An 18,220-nucleotide genomic window follows, 5' to 3' on the forward strand; every position below is an offset into this window, starting at 1 on the left:
GAAGCCCTGTCTCAAAACCAAACAAAGCAAAAAAGAATGACACTCATACATGTAAAAAAAATCTTAAAATTGTATTATAAATATATATATTTAATGATATTATTATGTGCTAGTGTGTCTACATACATGTGAGTATTCAGGGGTTGGCATGTATGTTACTGTGTGCATATGAAGGTAAGACAGCAACTTGGTTCTCTCCTACCATGGAGGTCCCGGGCATCAAACTTAGGTCAGCAGGCTTGGCAGCAAATGCCTTCCCCACTGAGCTCTCTCTCAGGACTCATGGGGAGACTGGACACCAGAGCCAAACCATCTCACAGCCGTGAGGCTGAGCTTGTCATCTCAGCGAGTCATGCTTGCAAGCTTTTCTCGTCCCACATTCCTGGCTTCCTGAAGGACAAGGACAGCGCAGGACTTTCTGGACACTCTTCAACTGGATCCCTTAAATCTTCTTTAGCACGTTTGCTTTGTCTTTGGCATCATTGTGAATAACCTTGGCTGTGAAATCAACTTCATCTGGAGTCAACTAAAACACAAGCTACTGGGTGCTCCCGTGACAGATTTTCTAGAGTGGATTAAATGAAGCAGGAAGACCCACCCTAAAATCTGTGCAGCACCCCCTGGTGGTAATCCAGATAGAAGGAAATTCCAGGCTGTTGGCTACAGCCCTGTTGCTGTTGTAGTCCTTCGCCTATATCAGAACCAAATTCTTAGGGATTCAAATGTAGGCCGAAGACCAATCTCTCCAGGTGTACAGGCTGGTTTTGTGTGTCATCCTGACACAAGCTAGAGCCATTAGAGAGGAAGGAGCCTCAGCTGAGGAAATGCCTCCATGAGATCCAGATACAAGGCATTTTCTCAGTTAGTGATCAATGGGAGAGGGCCCCAGGCAATGGTGGGTGGTGCTATCCCTTGGCTGGTTGTCCTGGGAAGGTAGGCTGGAGAGATGGCTCAGAGGTTAAGAGCACTGGCTGCTCTTCCAGAGGTCCAGAGTTCAATTCCCAGCAACCACATGGTGGCTTACAACCATCTGTAATGAGATCTGATGTCCTCTTCGGGCCTGCAGGCCGGCATGCAGACAGAACACTGTATACACAGTAAATACACAAATTAAAAAAGGGGGGAGCTGAGCAAGTCAATGAAAAACAGCACCCTTGCATGGCCTCCGCATCAGCTCCTGCCTCTAGGTTCCTGCCCTGTTTGAGTTCCTGTCCCTGACTTCCTTCAGTGGTAAACAGCAACTTGCTTTTCAGCCATGGTGTTTCAGTTAGGATTTTTGAAACCCTAACTAAGACACCAGGAATCCTCCAGATTTTCAGCACCAGATTGAGTCCACTGGGACAGCTAGTCTCAAGGACTGAGTAACTACCACATTCTTGGCCTCTCCAGTGTGAGACAGCCATTGTGAGCCTACTTATAGAGCATCCTGAAGTCAAGCTAATAAATCCTGTTTAATATATGCATATTTATTCTGTCAGTTCTGTTCCTTTAGAGAACCCTAATACAGGCTTATATATGTATATGTTCATAATCACATATATACAAACATATACATGTATCTAGATATACATATATGTGATATCCCAACATGTAGGAATACATAAGTATACATGCATATGAACTCTTCACAAGCAAGTTGTATACAAGATATTCATTTATTTCTACTCATAAAACCAGAGAATTTTCTTTTATGACCAAGCAGTGACCGAAAGCTAGAAATAAAAATACAGTGCTCAGACCTTAGACTGCCTTTTAATCTCTGCTTCCAACAGCCGGTAGGGCACCTTCAGCCTGTCCTGAGCTCGTTTTCTTTCTTCCTTTCTTTCTTTATTATTGAACATAGATAACGATGCAAATCATCATCATCGTTGTTAAACATCCGCAATGAGTAGGGCTTGGAATCTTATACTTTATCGTTTTTAGCAACATGTCTACAAAAAGGATATTTTCCAAGCTAACAGGGTGAGGGAAGAATCCTCACTTTTGTGGTGTGGAAGTCCTGGGGCTGAATTCAAGTTGGGTAACATCTGGGGAAACGGAGTGGAAGACAAATATCCTTTGCAATAGATTAACAAGCTTGGCTTGGGAGATTTGCATATGATCAGATGAGCCTTCCTGGGACCAAGGGAGGCTGAATACAGAGAGGAGCGTGAACAGGTGCCAAGAATGGAGGTGGGCTGTAAGGGAGTTTGTTGAGCGTTCTAGGGTTCACGGTTGAACCCCAGCTCTGCCTCTTACTATTTTCCTAAATCTCTTTCTGCAAGGTAGTTTGTGCCCACTCACTGTCCTTCTGGTCATTTTGTTTAATTTTAGGTGAAGCGATTTTCTACAGAAATGGTTCTCACCTGCCGCCTGTAGAGTCACTGTATCAGTGCAGGCAAATGGGACCGGATGACAGCATCTGACCGCTGGGCTTGTCGAACAAGCGTGCCCATATCAGGGGTTACTGGGCCTGGCCACAGCCAGTGACCGTTTCTGATGTTTATTACTGCAGTGGAAGGGATTGAGGACATTTCTTTTAGTCCTCTGTTTTGGGGATATGCCTGGTGCCTGCTACATGGAAAGCGTACCGAGAAGTCGATCGTGGGTTGCACGGCACAGCACTGTCTAGGACCGCCAGCCGGGGTCCACGCGACAGCCCGGAAGAGAACACACACCAAAGCACTGCCACGCAGGCAGAGCCCGCCGCTCCTGGCACCGACCTCGGCAGACGAGACGCGTCCCGCCTCTTAGATGTGCGCACGCGTGTACTCTAACTTCCGTCCTCCGTTGAGCATTAAGTGCAACCCTCGACCGGAACCGGAAGTGGACCCCCAAGTCAGGAGGAAGAAGCCGGCGCGGCCCCGTCAGCAGCCGGCCGCGGCTGTTCTGAAGGACGGTGGCCGCGCTCCCGTAAGCGGGTCTGGGGTCCAGCCGGCGGCCCGAAGGCGCGGCGCCATGAAGCTGTACAGCCTCAGCGTCCTTTACAAAGGCGACCCCAAAGCGGTGCTGCTCAAAGCCGCATACGACGTGTCTTCCTTCAGTTTCTTCCAGAGGTCCAGGTGAGTGGGCCGGGCCCTGGGGGCTGGGCCGGGAGGGCGGGGAGTCGGGTCTCTCTCGGGGGAGCCCCGCGATGGCCTCGGGCAGCGCGCTGTGCCAGAGGAGCCGTCCCCAGCGTCCCTGCCATCCCACAGTACCGCCCTGTGGTAGAAAGATTGGGAGAATACTCGAAAATCGTGCGGATTACCAGGTTCGCCACTGAATGTCGTGAAGTAGGGTATAGAGACTCAGAAATAAGCATTTTGACTCCCACCTTGCATCCAGTGATTTAATCAGTTTTTGGTATCTTCACAGCCTCCTTGGTATTTTGTCAAAGCCAGTGGTTCTTAACCTTCCTAACGCTGTGATCCCTTAATACTGTTCCTCACGTTGTGATGACCCCCCAAACCATAAATTTTTTTCCTTGCTACTTTATATCTGTAATTTTCCTACTGTTGTGAATAGTAATGCAAATATTTTTGGAAATAGAAGGTTGCCACAGGGGTTGTGATCCACATGTTGATAACCGCTGCCCAGAGCCCTTTCCTGCAATCCGTATGAGCTGTATGGAGATATTCTTTTTATGACTGAAGTCACCAGTTCCTCAAGGATTGGGAGTAGGGTGCAGCCATAAGTCAAACTCATATTCTCTTTCTTAGTATTTAGGCCCTGGCCATCAAAAAGGGTCCACAATTTTGATTTGGAAGGAAGCATTGAATTTGTAGGACTTAATGGCTTTTAAAAGGTTCTGGGGTGCTTTAATTGGAAGTGCCACAGACGCCCAGTCCCTTTGTGGGGGCGGGCGTAGTGACTCAGACATAAAAGGAGAAGGCCCCAACAGGAGAGGACCTTTTGGGCTCTGTCTCTGATCTTGACTCCATATACGTGGAGTCGTGGGTATAGTGGTTGTCTTTTTGTATCCCACTGATTTTACTTACTATGTTGCTGCAGATACCAAAATTTTCTTCCTTTTGAAGTCTATACACTATTGAGTTTTATGTGAATAAAGTTAGCAAGGGGTTGGGAGTTATAGCCCATTCAGGACACTGCTTGCTACATGAGGGCCTGAGTCTGGTCCCAAATAGTCAGGTTAAAAAAATAGCTGGGTGTTGTGGCACACACTTGTGCTTCCAAAGCTGTGGAGGTAGAGACCAGATGATGGGGGTCAGGGCATAGTGACTGGCCCTCTGGCCCAGCCTACTCTGTGAGCGCCAAGCCAGCCTCATCTAAGGTGGATAGCTCCCGAGGATGGTGCCAGTGTGCACCCATGTGAACACACAGAGACCCAGCTCACAGTCTTCTGGGGTGTCTATTCCCAGGCATGGAATCGTTGTGTGAGCTCTTGGCTCCTTCTAGCTCTTCCTGCTTCTCTACTTTATGTTCCCTGGCCTCTGTTCTGTGCTTGACGTTGTTTTTCTCTGAGGGAACCTTTTGGTGCCAACTTGGCTCTAGGTCTTTCAGCTTTTCCCTATTTATATGCGAGATTCCCGGAGCTTTCACTGTACCACTGCTGTCCTCCTTGGCGTCCTTACGTTAGCTATCTCAGATGACCAGCAGTGACACGGAGAGATACGTGTTCCCATTCATCTTTCGTGTTAGCATGGTCACCAAAGTCTTTGATAGTCTCACAGTTAATGCGCTTCTTCCTAATTACATGACTATACTCCTGCTCTAGATATTGTCTTTTTAGTTTTATTGCAAAGGCTTTCTTGGGGATTTAAGAAAAAAAATTAAAGAATGTTTTTTTTGTGTGATTATTCTGACCATGCCGTTCCCTCAGGATAATAATAGTATACTGTGTGCCAGGTAAGGTACCAGGGCTTTTCCTATATGAACTCATTTTAACTATCACCCCGGACTCTCACTACCTAGTCAGCACAGTGATTTTCGTGACACGTAGACTGGAAAGCTCAGAGTTAGATCTTCAGATATTGTTTAGAATCCTTACTGCAAGGTATGATGGTGCACACCTTTAATCCCAGCACTCAAGAGGCAGAGGCAGGTGGGTCTCTCAGCTTGGTCTGTGTAAGAGTTCCAGGACAGCCAGGGCTACAAAGACCCTGTCTCAAAAAAAGCCAACAAACAGCCCTGTTCTGACTGCCCTTTATCATGCATCTCCAGTTGAAGGCTTTCGTCTGTTCTGGCTGGACCATCTGCTGAAGCTCTTCCGTTCTGACCAGGTCTACACCTCTGCTTTGGGCCCATGACAAACCTCTGCTGCAGCTTTAGGAGCCACTTTTTACCCTGACTAAGCTGTTCCTTTCCATTCCTCCCACAGTGCTCAGGACATAGAGACCTGACCAGGCGCTCTCTCTCAGGGTATAGGTCTGTGACATTCCCAGCCAGGGTCTACTCTGTGGCCACAGCCCTTACTGGTGCGCTTTTGCCTGACAGATTTGGCCACTTGTGTTTTTCTAGAGCAGTGTGTATTTATGCTGCTTCTTGGGAACCAGTACGAACGCTGCTTTCTGTTTTGCCACTAGATCCCAAGCATGTTGGTTTTCTAAAAATCTCAGTCACATTTTTATTTCCTGTGTGTGTATGTGTGTGGGCGTGGACTTGTGGGAGTCATTTCTCTCCTTCTACCATGTGAGTCCCAGGGATCAAACTCAGGTTGGCAGGCTTGACAGTAGGTGCTTATATCCAAAGAGCCAAATCACTGGACCCCAAATCATGTTTCAATTGCAATGTTAAATTGACTGAAGTCTAAAGAAAATGTCTCAGCTATCTGGAAGCGGTAGGTACACAGATATGACTTGAATAATGGTATATGCATTTGTGTTCATTTATAATGTGCTTATTATTGTTTCTAAGGTTAAGAGGGAATGAAATAAGAGGCAATGAATGTCTCCTTAACTTAGAACCTCAGAGGTCTTGTTCCACTGTGACTTGGAAGAAGGTTATAAATATGTGTTGTATTTCCTAGTGTTCAGGAATTCATGACCTTTACCAGTCAGCTGATTGTGGAACGCTCAACAAAAGGCAGCAGAGCCTCTGTCAAGGAACAAGGTAAGAGGACTCAACCACCTTCTGAGTGCTGCCTGGCTGTCACACTGTAGACAGCGCGCGGTGCTTCCTGTACCATATCATTGCTCCCAGGACCAAATCTTTTGCTATCCCTTCTCTTGTTGCTTCTCCTATTTATACAGAATTCTGAACCCAATGCTCACTATATGAAACTTGCTGTGCAGCTGTACTTGCACAGCTTGCCTTCAGTAAAGATTAGACTCTCCCCCACCTGAGCTTGATGGGCTGGCTGAGCAGTGACAGGGAGATTCTCTTAGGCCGTCAGCAGCCTTCCTATTCTACTTTTGGTTTTTATTTTTTGTTTGTTTGTTTTGGGGGGTTTTTGAGACATTGTTTCTCTGTGAAACAGTCTTGGTTGTCCTGGGACTCACTCTGTAAGTGAGGCTGGCCTTGAACTCAGAGATCTACCTGCCTCTGCCTCCGCTTCCCGAGTGCTGGGATTTTAAAGGCATGCACCACCACCGCCTGGGTTTTTTTTGTTTGTTTGGTTGGTTGTTTTTTTTTTTTTTTTTTTTTTGCCATTCTACTTTTCCTCCCAGAGTTGCAGGTGCTTCAAAAGAGGATTTCTTGCTGGCACTTGTGAGGTAATACTGTGTTTTGTGCTCCTTAAGTTGGTTTTATTTTGTTTGAGCAGAATCTTTCCTTTATTTCATAACTCAGGTTTTGGATATCAGTTTGGGGCATTTATTTAGACTCACACACGTCACAAACAAATTGGAAGTTACATGAATTTCATCAGGTATAAACAAAGACGACTGTACTGGCTGGTTTTGTGTGTCAATTTGACACAAGTTATAGAGTCATCAGAGGAAGGAGCCTCAGCTGAGGAAATGCCTCCTTGCGATCCAGCTGTAAGGCATTTTCTCAGTTAGTGATCAGCGGAGGAGGGCCCAGCCCTGAGCTGGTGGTCCTAGGTTCTGTAAGAAAGTGTGCTGAGCAAACCAAGGGAAGCAAGCCGGTGAGCATCTCCTCTATGACCTCTGCATCAACTCCTGCCTCCAAGTTCTTGCCCTGCTTGATTTTCTTCCTGTCCTAACTTCCTCCAGTGATGGACTATGATCTGAAAGTATAAGTCAAATAAACCCTTTCCTCCCCAACTTGCTTTGGTCATGGTGTTCATTGCAGCAGTAGGAACCCTAACTAAGACAATAGCCTCACATAGACGGTAGCCTGAGGATCGAGTTCCTTAATTGATGACAGAGTCACAGACATAGATGCTGTCAGCAATACTGACCATGTATTCTCCATGAAGAATATCTGTGCAGTGATGATTACAGAAGTGAGAAGGACTTGTGATTGTATCTCTGTGCTCTCTCCTTCATGTTGTCTGCCCTTCCTGGTTTGATCACTCAAGGACTGTTTCTCACACTGGCAAGCTTCTCAGTTTCTATGGAAACTGACTCCATGTTTGGTTCATTCTTATTTGGGAGTGTATACAAAATAAGATGATAATTCTCCATCTCACCTCCTCTCTGTTCTTGTTGATCTCTGCCCCACTCTGATTCTTGGGACTTGAAATCCTTTCCTCGTTTGTTTTTCCTCTCTGTTTAATATGGGAATCTTCTGCGTCAGATCCTTAGGACAAGAGTGTTGTTATTTGTAAACTCCTGTCCTTGGTCCTCTTACTCTGGGGATGTGGGTAGCCATTTCATCTCTGAAACAGTCCTGTGGATTATGATTATTTTGTAGAGGCTTTCTGTAAACAGCTTTAGTGTAATAACACTAGAGACCTCAGCCAGGAGTGGCTCATTTTTTTCTGACAGTTCCTCTTGGCCACCCACCACCGGCTGGAGTAGGTCAAGCCATGTTGTATTACAGGAGGTTGAAGCCCTAGGAGGCAATTTTCTGCTTCTCGGCCACTTTGAAGAAATTATTTTAAGAAAATAGAATCAACTTGTCTTGCCTGGTATACCCTCAACTTAAGAACAGCATAGAGCCTCAGAAAGCCATAATTTGCCAAGATTTAGCCAGGCCTGGCCTGAGCTAAAGGCAGTGATCTGGAATTTCTCTGAGGGATATTGCCTCTGGTGTGTTTTCCATCCCTGGCAGCTCATTTCGATTTCATTACACACATAGTCCTCGGGAACTAAGGTATCAGTCAGTGCCTGGGTACGGCCCACAGAACTGTGGTACAGAGCTTTCATTGGTCTCACTCAGAGCAGGTGAGTTCTAGAGGAGTGTCAGAGTGGCTGTGTTTGACCTAGAAAGCAGGAGCCAGCATTATGACGCATTGGCAGATTCAGAGTGTCTGAAGCCCTCATGTCAGCAGCCACATGTGAGATCTCTTGTCTCCTCAGAGTATCTTTGCCATGTCTACGTCCGGAGTGACAGTCTTGCAGGTGTGGTCATTGCTGACAGTGAATACCCTTCGAGAGTGGCCTTTACCTTGCTGGAGAAGGTGAGTGTTGTGGACTAAGCCAGGATGGCAAGTGTGAAACATGGTAGACCCAGTACCTGAAGCACAGGGGTGATTTGTCCAGAGGCCACATTTTCAGCCATCATTTTCCCCAAACCAGGAGATATTTGAAATCCTTGTGCTAACTCTGCCCTCGTGCCACTGGTTTGCCTTACCCCTCCTCCAGATAGGGCGCAACTGTCGCCTGTCCCCTTTGTCTTGCTGTGGCTCCTGTAGTCACTGCAGCCCTCTCCCCTGGTGTACATCAGTGACTTCTTGGACTTTATTGTTTCTTTTTCTTTTTTTTTTCTTTTTTTGAGACAGGTCTTACATGTAGTCCTGTTGGCCTGGAACTCATAATGTAGCTCAGGTTGGCCTCAAACTCAGAGTTGTGCCTGTCTCTGTCTCCTGAGTACTGAGGTTAAAGGCATGCCAGCACCACACCCATTCCCACCCACTCTATGGAGTTTAGCACCTAAGAACTTGTAATTATAAACTCTGAGGCAGAAGCTGCCTTGTCCTAGTCCTCTGTTGCATTAAAACACTTGTAGGCACGTGGAATCTGGTGGTTGCTTCCATCCAAAGAACCTAGACCACCTTCTGGAAGAACTACTTGGAAAACTAGAGGGCCAGTTTAAAACTAGTGTAAAATGAGAATTCTTTTATCATTCTCCAGGTGCAGTTCAGGCTGGACACTTTACTTTGTTTCTAGACTGCTTAAAATGTGTTTCAGTCATAAACATTTGAGAAGAGGGACTTGAACCTAGACTGCTCTCTTGCCATTAGATGTCCTGGTACCCCGGGGAGCCTAGGAGCCTCATTTGGGATGAGTGCTCTTGGTGAAGCTGGGTCACCGAGGGTGCTGGTGAGCATGGGTGGGAGATATATTGAGTTTCCTTTGTTTTGCAGGTACTAGATGAATTCTCCAAGCAGGTCGATAGGATAGACTGGCCAGTAGGGTCACCTGATAGAATCCAGTACACAGCCCTGGATGGTCACCTTAGCAGATACCAGGTGAGTTTAGAGAAATGTCCTCTAGAGACAGCCTCGACGTGCTGTGGCCTGGGCAAGCTCAGTAACCAGGTAGTTCAAGGCTGGTGCACAGTGAACCATCTGTCTGGACAACATGGACTTAGAGTTAGCTCTAGACAGGCTTTTGAGTTCTCTGTTCTGTGCCTTTTTATTGTGACAGTTGGTTCAGCTTCCTTAGTTCAGGTTTGTTTACAGGTAAGGACTCCATTTTTAGTCTTGCTTTTGTTTTGGTTCCTAGAACCCCCGAGAAGCTGATCCCATGAGTAAAGTACAAGCTGAACTGGACGAAACCAAAATCATTCTGGTAAGCAGGGAGGCGGAGAACACATGTGGGAACCAAAGGATAGAAGGCAGTGCCACAAACAGTCCTTCTTAATTCAACAATAGTCAGCATGCTTCAGGAAATGGTGACTGCCACTCCACCAGCTTCATCAGACTCTCGTGTGCCCCATCTTAGTTCACAGCACCCTCTACTTGGAGGGGACCAGGCTGGGAATCAATGTGATCCTAGTATATACTGCTGGGTGAGCATTCTGCCAGTGAGCTACATTCCCAGCCTTCAGCGAATGCTTCATGCTACATGATTTGCTTAGCTGTGTACAGGAATAAAGGACACTTTGCCTAAGTCCTCAACTGATCCCATTTCACACAAGGGTACAGCTGCCTGGCAGTAGCTGTCGGGGGGGAAGGAAATGAGCTACTCTTCGTTATGAGTCAGGTAACAGGAGCACTGCTTTTGTGAGGGCCTCCATCTCTGTCCTCCTATTTCCCCAAGGCAGAGATTGTGGTGCTGACAGAGAAAAGCCTATCTCAGGGTCCAGAGTTGCCTGTCGTGGTGCTACCAGCAGGCATGTAACCTATTGAGTATATGATTTGTATGTGTAATTTTGAATTTTGAAGGAGCCATATTTTTAAATGACAAAATGAAAGTAGTTGAAATTTAATGTTATTTAACCCAGATATCCAAAATCTTTCCTCCATATCTGTAGAATAAAACACTCACTTTTTATAACTTTTTTATTTTTTATTTTATATGTAAGGGTGTTTTACCTTACATATGCTTGCATGTTACGCCTGGGCACTATATTTATACAGTGCTCTCGGATGCCAGAAGAAGGCTTAGGATCTCCTGAAACTGGAGTTAGGGGTGGTGGTGAGCTGCCATGTGGGTGCTAGGAACTGAACCCAGGTCCTTGGAAGAGCAGCCATTGCTCTTAGACAGTGAGCCATCTCGCCAATCCTACTAATGAATGTTTTGCATACTGAGCCTTAGTCTCTGAAATGTGTTATGTTTTTACTTGAAGCACATGCTAGGACTTGTCTCATCTCAAGCTCTCTGGCTCCTGAGTCAGATAGCACAGCTTTTCCACCATATAAGTTTCCATGGCTGCTCAGAAGTAGCCATAAACTGTATGACTTTGAACCACTCAAGTACTCTTTCCCAGGAGACTGGAATTTTGAGTCAGGCTGGTGCCTTCTTGGGGCCATGTGAATAATGTCTGCTGTAGGCCTTTCTCTGGCTTCTGATAGCTGCTGGCAGTGCTTGCTGTCCTTAGTTTCTCCTGTGTCATCACACAGTCTTCTGTCTGCGTTTCTGTTTTTATGAAGATGCTAGTTATGGAATTCAGGCCACCCTAATCCAGCATCACCACATCTTAAACTGACAACACTCGCCAAGACCTTATTTCCAAACGAGGTCACATTCAGAGGTTCTGGGTGGATGTGAATTTTGGGTAGCCACTACCCATCCTAGTACAGTCATGTAGTACTCATGTGTGTCTTCCTCTGCACATGCGTGCTTACAGCACCCAAGTACAAATACAAGCTTTCCTAGGGCAGTTCTTAACTGAATCTGTGCTGGGGAGAACTATGGGAAGGCCCGAGGCCCTGTCCTATCGGCTTGACTATGTCCAAGTGCTTGTTGGTGTCTGTTGGGGCCCAGCGGAGGTAGTTCTAGCCATTCAGCCTTCGTCAGGGCCTGTCATCAGCAGCCACTTAACTTCTCTCTTTTGTCTAGCATAACACCATGGAGTCTTTGTTAGAGCGAGGCGAGAAGCTTGATGACCTGGTATCCAAATCAGAAGTGCTGGGAACACAGTCAAAAGCCTTCTATAAAACTGTGAGTAGCACTGCCTGGCCCCCCAGGGTATCCCCTCCCATAGAGCCATTGCAGCTTGTTCTCTGGCACTCTTTATTTAACCAAGGTTGGATTGGGGTACCACTCGTTGGCGTTGGAGTGTGGGAGTCTAAAGTACGTAAGCCTCAGTGATTGGCAGCTTACACTCAGGCATTCTGCTTGACTGAGGTTATACCTGGCTGGGTTCAGAGCCAGCACCCATTTCCCATTCTGATTCCTCTGTTGGCAGAGCAGTTAGGCGTTAGTCCTTAAGATGCCAGCAACTCACCTTTCTACATCTGTTAGTTCTCTACCACACTTCCCTCCTAGTGGCAGGGCTCTTCTGTTGACTGAGTTTCTCTCCAGGCATTACTTAAATTCTTAACTGTGAACATCGTGTTTTGTTTAATGCGTATGGATGTTTTGCCTGCATGTATGTATGTATACCACATAAATGCCTGGTGCCCTTAGAGACCAGAAGAGGACATAGAATTCCTTGAACCTGGTGGTAGAGGTGGTTGTGAGCTGCCATGTGGGTGATGGGAATTGAATCCTGACCCTCTGGAGAGCAGCCAGTGCTCTTAACTGCTGAGCTCTCTCCTCAGCCCAACATTGTACTCTTGGCCCATTGTGGTGTTTACGCTGAGTTGCGTATTGGAGGAAGATGACCAGTGGGGTTAGGAGGCCTCTGATGAGTAGGTGAGAACAGGCACAATAGCACCGAGATGCTCAGCCAGTCCAGTTTCTATTACTGCTTACACATGGTCTGACATCAGGAACTTTATGAATTTATTGAGAGCGTTAGTGGGGTGTGAAATAAATGTAAGGAGCCCAGACTAGCAATGGAAGCAGTGTCACTGTGGGCAAGCTTCTTTCGAAGCCCTGAGGGCCATCCCTGTAGTTGGTTTTGCTTTCTCTTGTCTGCTCACTTCAGTGGAGTTCTGTCCACTGAAGGCCTGCACCCTGTAGACCTCCGGCCCTCCTTGGCACCCTTCATCCTATTTTTTTTTCTTTTTCTTTCAAGGCCCGGAAACAAAACTCATGCTGTGCAATCATGTGATGTGGCCCACAGAGGCAGGCGCTGGATCGTCGTGTCACATCAGAACTGCAACTCCTGCAGATGAAGCGATACCCTGAAGATCTGGAGCCAGGCAGACTGGCTGTTTTTATTTTGATGTTCTCAAGAGGAATGGAGGGATGACTTAAGGGTGGGAACATTGACGTTCACATGTGTGGCTGTGACTTCGGGAAAGAATTTGAGGTCCTCAAAGATGTAATGTTGGGAAAATGAAACCATAAACTCTAAGTGGCTCTTATAGGTGCTGAAGGGCTTATTCTCAGCTAACCCTGAAGGCTCTGTGGGAGGGAATCTTTTTCCTGATCCTTGATGCGACTTAGGATTTCATTTGTGCATTAATGATATTAACTCTCCAGTGAATGGGGTGGGGGGGAGGGGGTCTCGGGTGATAGGGCTGGGTGGGCAGAGTTTGAACACTCCGGAATTCTAGTCTCTTGCACTGTGGGGGCTGGGAGAAGCTTACCATGAGTGAGGACTGTCAAAGTGGTCACTGGATCCCCTCTGTTTGACTTAACTGTCTGCTAGAATTGGCATCTGCCAGGAACAGGGCCCATCCTAAGTACCTTCGTCCAGTGCCACAAACTTGTGGGAGGTACTTAGAATGGGCTAGAAGGGCAAGATGTGTGAGTTGTGGTTTTATCAGCCAGCAGACTGTTCAGACTGGGGCTGCTCTGGTGTCGGGAGGGTCAGCTGGGAGTGTCCATCTTCAAGGGAAGACGCAGACACAGGTGCCCTCAGCTGTCCAGTGTGGAGGCACACCCGCCGTGACTTGCAGTTGGACTTTGACATTAAGATTGAAGTAGTGGGTGCTGTCATCTCTCAAAGCTGGTTTTGTTTGTCTCTGTCTACAAGACTGTTTTGGCAACTGCTTGGGGCCTACATGTTTGAGCAAGTCATTTCTGTGGGTACCAGGGACAGGTGCCAGCAGCCCGAAGGGTCCCAGCACCCAACTGTGTTCTGTCCAGTTCTGGCTTACAGCCCCTTCCCAATCAGAGACAGCCGCAGGGTAGAAGATGTTGACAGGTTGGTGTGAGCTAGCACCCACTGCCAGCATAGTCTGTGTGGTGAGCCCAGGATGTGCTGGGTCCCACATGGCCTCTTCCTGTTCTGCTGTGCACAGAGTATGTCGTGAGAGCCTGTCTCCCCAGAAGCAACCGCTGGGATGCTAGCCTCCATGAGTTCTGAGCCAGAGTTGTCTTACTCTGATGATCCCTGCCCTGAGCCTGTTGAGCTACCCTCAAGAGTGTCCGTATGGGGAGGGGGTGTCTACTATGGCTTTCAAAATCCTTACTTATAGTATATCTGCCTATTGTTCTGGGTACTGCTAGCCAAAGGGCTCAGGCTCCCCCCTGGAGTGGCCTGCCTGTGTCATTTTCCTGCTGTCACAGACCTCCCCGTCCCAGGGCCCTGGACAGCACAGATCCCGTCTGTTGCTGGCACTCGAGGTGGAGTAAATGGCCTGGGTGCGCCTGTTTTCTTGCTCTGGAGGGTGCTGGGGAAGGGGGGTGGAGGCAGACGTTTATTGGAAAGAGGCAACTTTCACCCTTATGGCTGTCCTACCGGGTATCACTTGCCCTTCAATGGAGAATTGCCATGTGTTTCCTGTCCCTCCCCCCATTATATTCTAATGTTAAATCACTTGGCAAAAGTGTATTTTAATAATGCCTAATTTCTCTGTTCTGTTTGAAGGTTTCTGTCTAGATAAAATTGTCTTTTGAAATTCCAGTATTGTCCTGTGTTTACTTTTAGCTTCAGGGAAATCTGTCTCCAACCCAGCCACTGAAGGGTGGGGAGATACCGGGTACTTTGTTCCCGCAGGTACTAGAATCCTGTCCCAGATAAATTTCCAGGCTTTCCTGGTAGGAATCCTATTTCCTTGTTTACTGTAACCAGGTGAGGGAGCTCTGGAGTAGCCTTGCCATCTCAGAACCCAGTTCTCTGCACACTGAAGAATTTGCCTGAAAGAGCTGCCTCTTAGCAATAGAGCTCTGGGAAAGTGGCTTTCCTTTGCCTGAGTTTCTGAGTTGTTAGCTGCCTCTATACCACCTAGCTTTCCAGGGTTTGTGGGGACTCCTGAGCCGAGGGACACAACTAACTTGTGAGGGTCAGGATGGGAATATTCAAATCTGGAGTGTGGTTTTGAGTTTTGGAATGGCCCCAGTGGCTAGCAGTTTGTGGCCTGAGGCATCTGCAGCCTCAGCAGGTCAGCTAGGCCTTGCTTTTAGCCTGTATCTGGTGTCCTGGTTGTCAGAGACTCCTGCCTGACTTGGGCAAGCAGCCCTGGATCCATTGTGCTACCTCTTCCCGATCTGTGGACCGAGTGGAGTTCAGAGTGCCCTGACCCTTCTTGGGTGACAGATGCCTAAGGAGCTCTGCTCAAAGTAAAAACAATGAATAAAACGTACTTCAAGGGAATCCCTTTGCCTGTAGTACTCGGTCCCATATGGGATAGTTAACCCTGGATACTGTACTGCCCTGCTGTCAAACATCCACAGAAAGGCTTCAGGAATAATGTATGGGGGAGGCTCACGCTCTGCAGCTTGTTGCCTTCCTGAGGGAGGCTGGCCTGGAAACGCTCCTCCGATTACAGCTGATAGGTTGTCTGGAACCCTAGATAGAGGGCCCATTGCTGCTGCACCTGTGGACACTGGCCTAGATTCTTTGTATTCGTTCCTGAGACCCACTGCCTGCCTGCCCGTATACCTGAAAGCCCCTCCTAGGTATAGCCCACAGAGAACAGTAGACATCAGTAGCCTCCTTTACAGAGTGGAGTGTTTAGAAACAGATGCTTAAGAGAGAAGAGGCAGGCAGTTGGGAGTGGTGGCCAGTTCTGAACCCCCTGGGCCTCCCTACTCCTAGTGGACCAGGGGTATAGGGGCTCATCTTGGCAGACTTCTGAGCAAAGCTAGAAGACAGGACAGGACCAGCAGATTACAGAGAAAGATTTGCCCTATGCTCAGGGTGGAGATGCAGGGGAGAGCCTGGGGAGGGAGTTTCTCTGCTTTGTAGCCATAAAAAGTTGGCCTACAGACCCCGCCACCCAGCCATGGTCTTGGCTGGCTTTTTTTCTGACTCCTGGATGCCTCTGCTCATGGTTAAGATCTCTGACTTGGACTCCAGGTTAAGCCTCTGTGAAGCCTCAATAACCACCCATGATGGCTACCATGTAACTACACTGCTGTATGCATAGCACATGGGGGCAGAGTTGGGGGGTACTTAACACATGACTTCATGTCTAGAACAGTCAGCATGTCAAACTGGAAGATCATGAGAGGAGCAAGGACACTTGGATCTTGGACCTGGGGTGCTTCCCTTTCTGCAGGCCACCCTTCTGGTGACTGGGATGAGGGGCAAGAACAGGGCTTTGGTCCCTAGCCTAGGGAGGCAGGGTCTGTACCAAGCAGGGAATTGGCTGGGTCCCAGCATAAACCACTCAGCTGTACTAGAAGCAAGTTGTCCTTTTTTTTTTATTTGCAGTTTCCCGAGACAGAACAAAATAATAAGTTTTGTACACCTACAAGGCTCAGAAAGAAAAGACAATGGAACTCAGCAAAAAGAGAAGAGGGAGGGGCTGCCAGTACTGCAGGCAGCGACACGCTGCAGCACTGGCCAGCGGCCGACGCCACCACCCGCGAACACCTAGCCAGCGGAGCAGGAGTGACCTGCTCTTTAGAGGGTCATGCAAAAGAATTGTCCCCCAGAAAAAAAAAATCCCCAAATTATCCCAGACAGGCAGCTTTGTGGAGATAACAAGGAGGGTGGGGAGAGGGAAGGAGACCCCAGGATGCCAGGGTGGCTGGTCACAGGGCCTCACACTGTTCGTGGCAAGCCCTGCCACTCCATGGCCTTGGGCCACTCAAGTGGAGCCTGGCAGATGTTTACCCTGTGTCCATGGGTAGGAGACAGCTGTCCTGGGCACAGTGTGGATGAAAGGTGGTATCCACTGAGTGTCTGTAGGTGGACAGTCCCCTTGGAGTTTAGGATCCTGTGTCCCGTTCCCACTTCATGCCCCTCCCCTGGCTTGATTTGTAGAAGATAAAGAAAATCCTGGTTGAAAATGATGTGAATTTAAAGTGGGCAGCACTGGGTGGAGGCCCTTGGACTTCTGCAATCAAAGCTCCCGACCACCCCCACCCAAACCTGCTTCACACCGTTCTCCCTAGCCTGACTTTGCAATGTTGCCAGCCTCCTCGTGACTCCCTCTCTCACCAAGGGCCAGGGTCACCCACAATAAGCAGTCGGTACCTAGGAGCACCACCAGGCCCGGAAGGTGGCACACCGTCCTAATGGACCCTCCCTCCACCCACTGCTGTCCAGGCCCTACCTCCAGCCTGCCTTCTCTCTGGGCTGCTTCTGGCCCACCTGGAAGGCCTCGCATGACAGTCCTAACCAGTTTTGTCCTTCCATGTGCCCCTGGCTGGCTCATGCTCTGACTTCCGCTCCAGGCCCAGGTTAGGAGGGCATTCCTACTTCACCAAACACCTCTGTGGCCCTGCATTGCCCGGAGCCTAAAACCCATCATCTGGCCCTTCTTTACCACACTCTGCATCATTCGACCAAGACTCAAGCACCCAGACCCCAAGCTCAGTGAGCAAAACATCCCAGATACAGTAAGGCCTACTCCCAGCATTCGTCCAGTATTTCAGGTCCTCAGTCCTTGGAGGGTCTGTCCAGGCCAGGGGTGGGCCACTGTTGCTCTGCTCTGCTGCTGGTGGCAGGGAAGGGGCAAGTGCCCCAAACAGGAAGGAGGCCATCCTCTGGCCAGTCCTCTCTTCAGAGCTAGGTGCCTTCTCAACCAACCCTTGCCAGGCACTCCATGGGGCAAACTCCTTGGCTAGAAGAGCACCCACCCAGCCCTGCACAGGATGAGGGACGGTAGGGAAAGCAGGGACAGCAGCGACTCTCAGGCACAACTAGCAGGAAAGGAGGCAGCCCCCAGCCCTTCCCAAGACACCTGACACCAGGACAGCCAGGTTAGCATGTGGGGCCCATGCATGGGAGGAAGGATGCAGACGCCCAAGGTGGGGTGAGTGCGGTACCTACAGACTAACACGGTCAGCACGGGCACATTCACGCCCTGAGGGTCCCCAAAGCCAGGAGCGCAACAGACACATGTGGAGCTTGGGTGGGGGTAGCCCCACAAATGCCAGATTTTTACAGCTTTTTCCTTTCTTTCGTTTTTTTTCCCATTTCATCCGATGCCAATTTTTTTTCTTTTTTTCTTTTTTTTCTTTTTTTTTCCTTTTTTTTTTTGCGTGTGGTTGTCGTTGTCATCATCTTATTTTTAAAAACAAATCACATCTGGTCTTGTTTTTCTGCAGACACAGGCACCAGGGGAGGGGACGAGGCAGACACAAACATGCGACAGGCAGGCCGTGCGCCCGAGGGCGGCTGGGCTCCAAACACCAACTCTGTCCGGTGAAACCAGGCGCAGCTCTGAAACGGGGGGGGGGGGCGGGGTGGGGGCGGCGGGTCACCTTCCTCAGGACATCACCCACACCCTGAGGACCCAAGCCTTTGCTATTTGGAAAAGGTCCTGGCAAGAACCATCGAG

General features: G+C 48.5%; 2 protein-coding genes across 9 annotated transcripts in view; one reads left to right on the forward strand and one right to left on the reverse strand.

Annotated features, from left to right (window-relative positions):
* The first annotated feature begins 2,786 nt into the window (after window positions 1–2,786).
* On the forward strand, window positions 2,787–14,391 carry Ykt6 (YKT6 vesicular SNARE protein). Its single transcript, XM_075944249.1, has 7 exons — window positions 2,787–3,041; window positions 5,945–6,027; window positions 8,343–8,443; window positions 9,350–9,454; window positions 9,711–9,776; window positions 11,490–11,591; window positions 12,613–14,391. The coding sequence occupies exons 1-7, from the start codon at window positions 2,938–2,940 to the stop codon at window positions 12,646–12,648; spliced, it is 597 nt and encodes a 198-aa protein (XP_075800364.1). The 5' UTR covers window positions 2,787–2,937; the 3' UTR covers window positions 12,649–14,391.
* A 1,724-nt stretch (window positions 14,392–16,115) lies between these two features.
* The window catches only part of Camk2b (calcium/calmodulin dependent protein kinase II beta), a 93,291-nt gene continuing 91,186 nt past the window's right edge, over window positions 16,116–18,220 (reverse strand). For all 8 annotated transcript variants that reach the window (XM_075944253.1, XM_075944258.1, XM_075944252.1 and 5 more), the window contains one exon: window positions 16,116–18,102. The gene's annotated coding sequence lies outside the window, so the exon portion shown is untranslated. The remainder of the gene's footprint in view (window positions 18,103–18,220) is intronic.

Source organism: Microtus pennsylvanicus, chromosome 12, assembly GCF_037038515.1.
Source record: "Microtus pennsylvanicus isolate mMicPen1 chromosome 12, mMicPen1.hap1, whole genome shotgun sequence".
In the NCBI taxonomy this organism is placed as follows: Eukaryota; Metazoa; Chordata; class Mammalia; order Rodentia; family Cricetidae; genus Microtus; species Microtus pennsylvanicus.

What these genes read in the sequence shown, in the direction of transcription:
- Ykt6 (XM_075944249.1), top strand. Translation starts at nt 2,938, where the DNA reads ATGAAGCTGTACAGCCTCAGCGTCCTTTACAAAGGCGACCCCAAAGCG. An exon ending in AGCCTCTGTCAAGGAACAAG is followed by an intron (nt 6,028 to 8,342) that starts GTAAGAGGACTC and finishes TTGTCTCCTCAG; the next exon opens with AGTATCTTTGCCATGTCTAC. An exon ending in CCTTTACCTTGCTGGAGAAG is followed by an intron (nt 8,444 to 9,349) that starts GTGAGTGTTGTG and finishes TTTGTTTTGCAG; the next exon opens with GTACTAGATGAATTCTCCAA.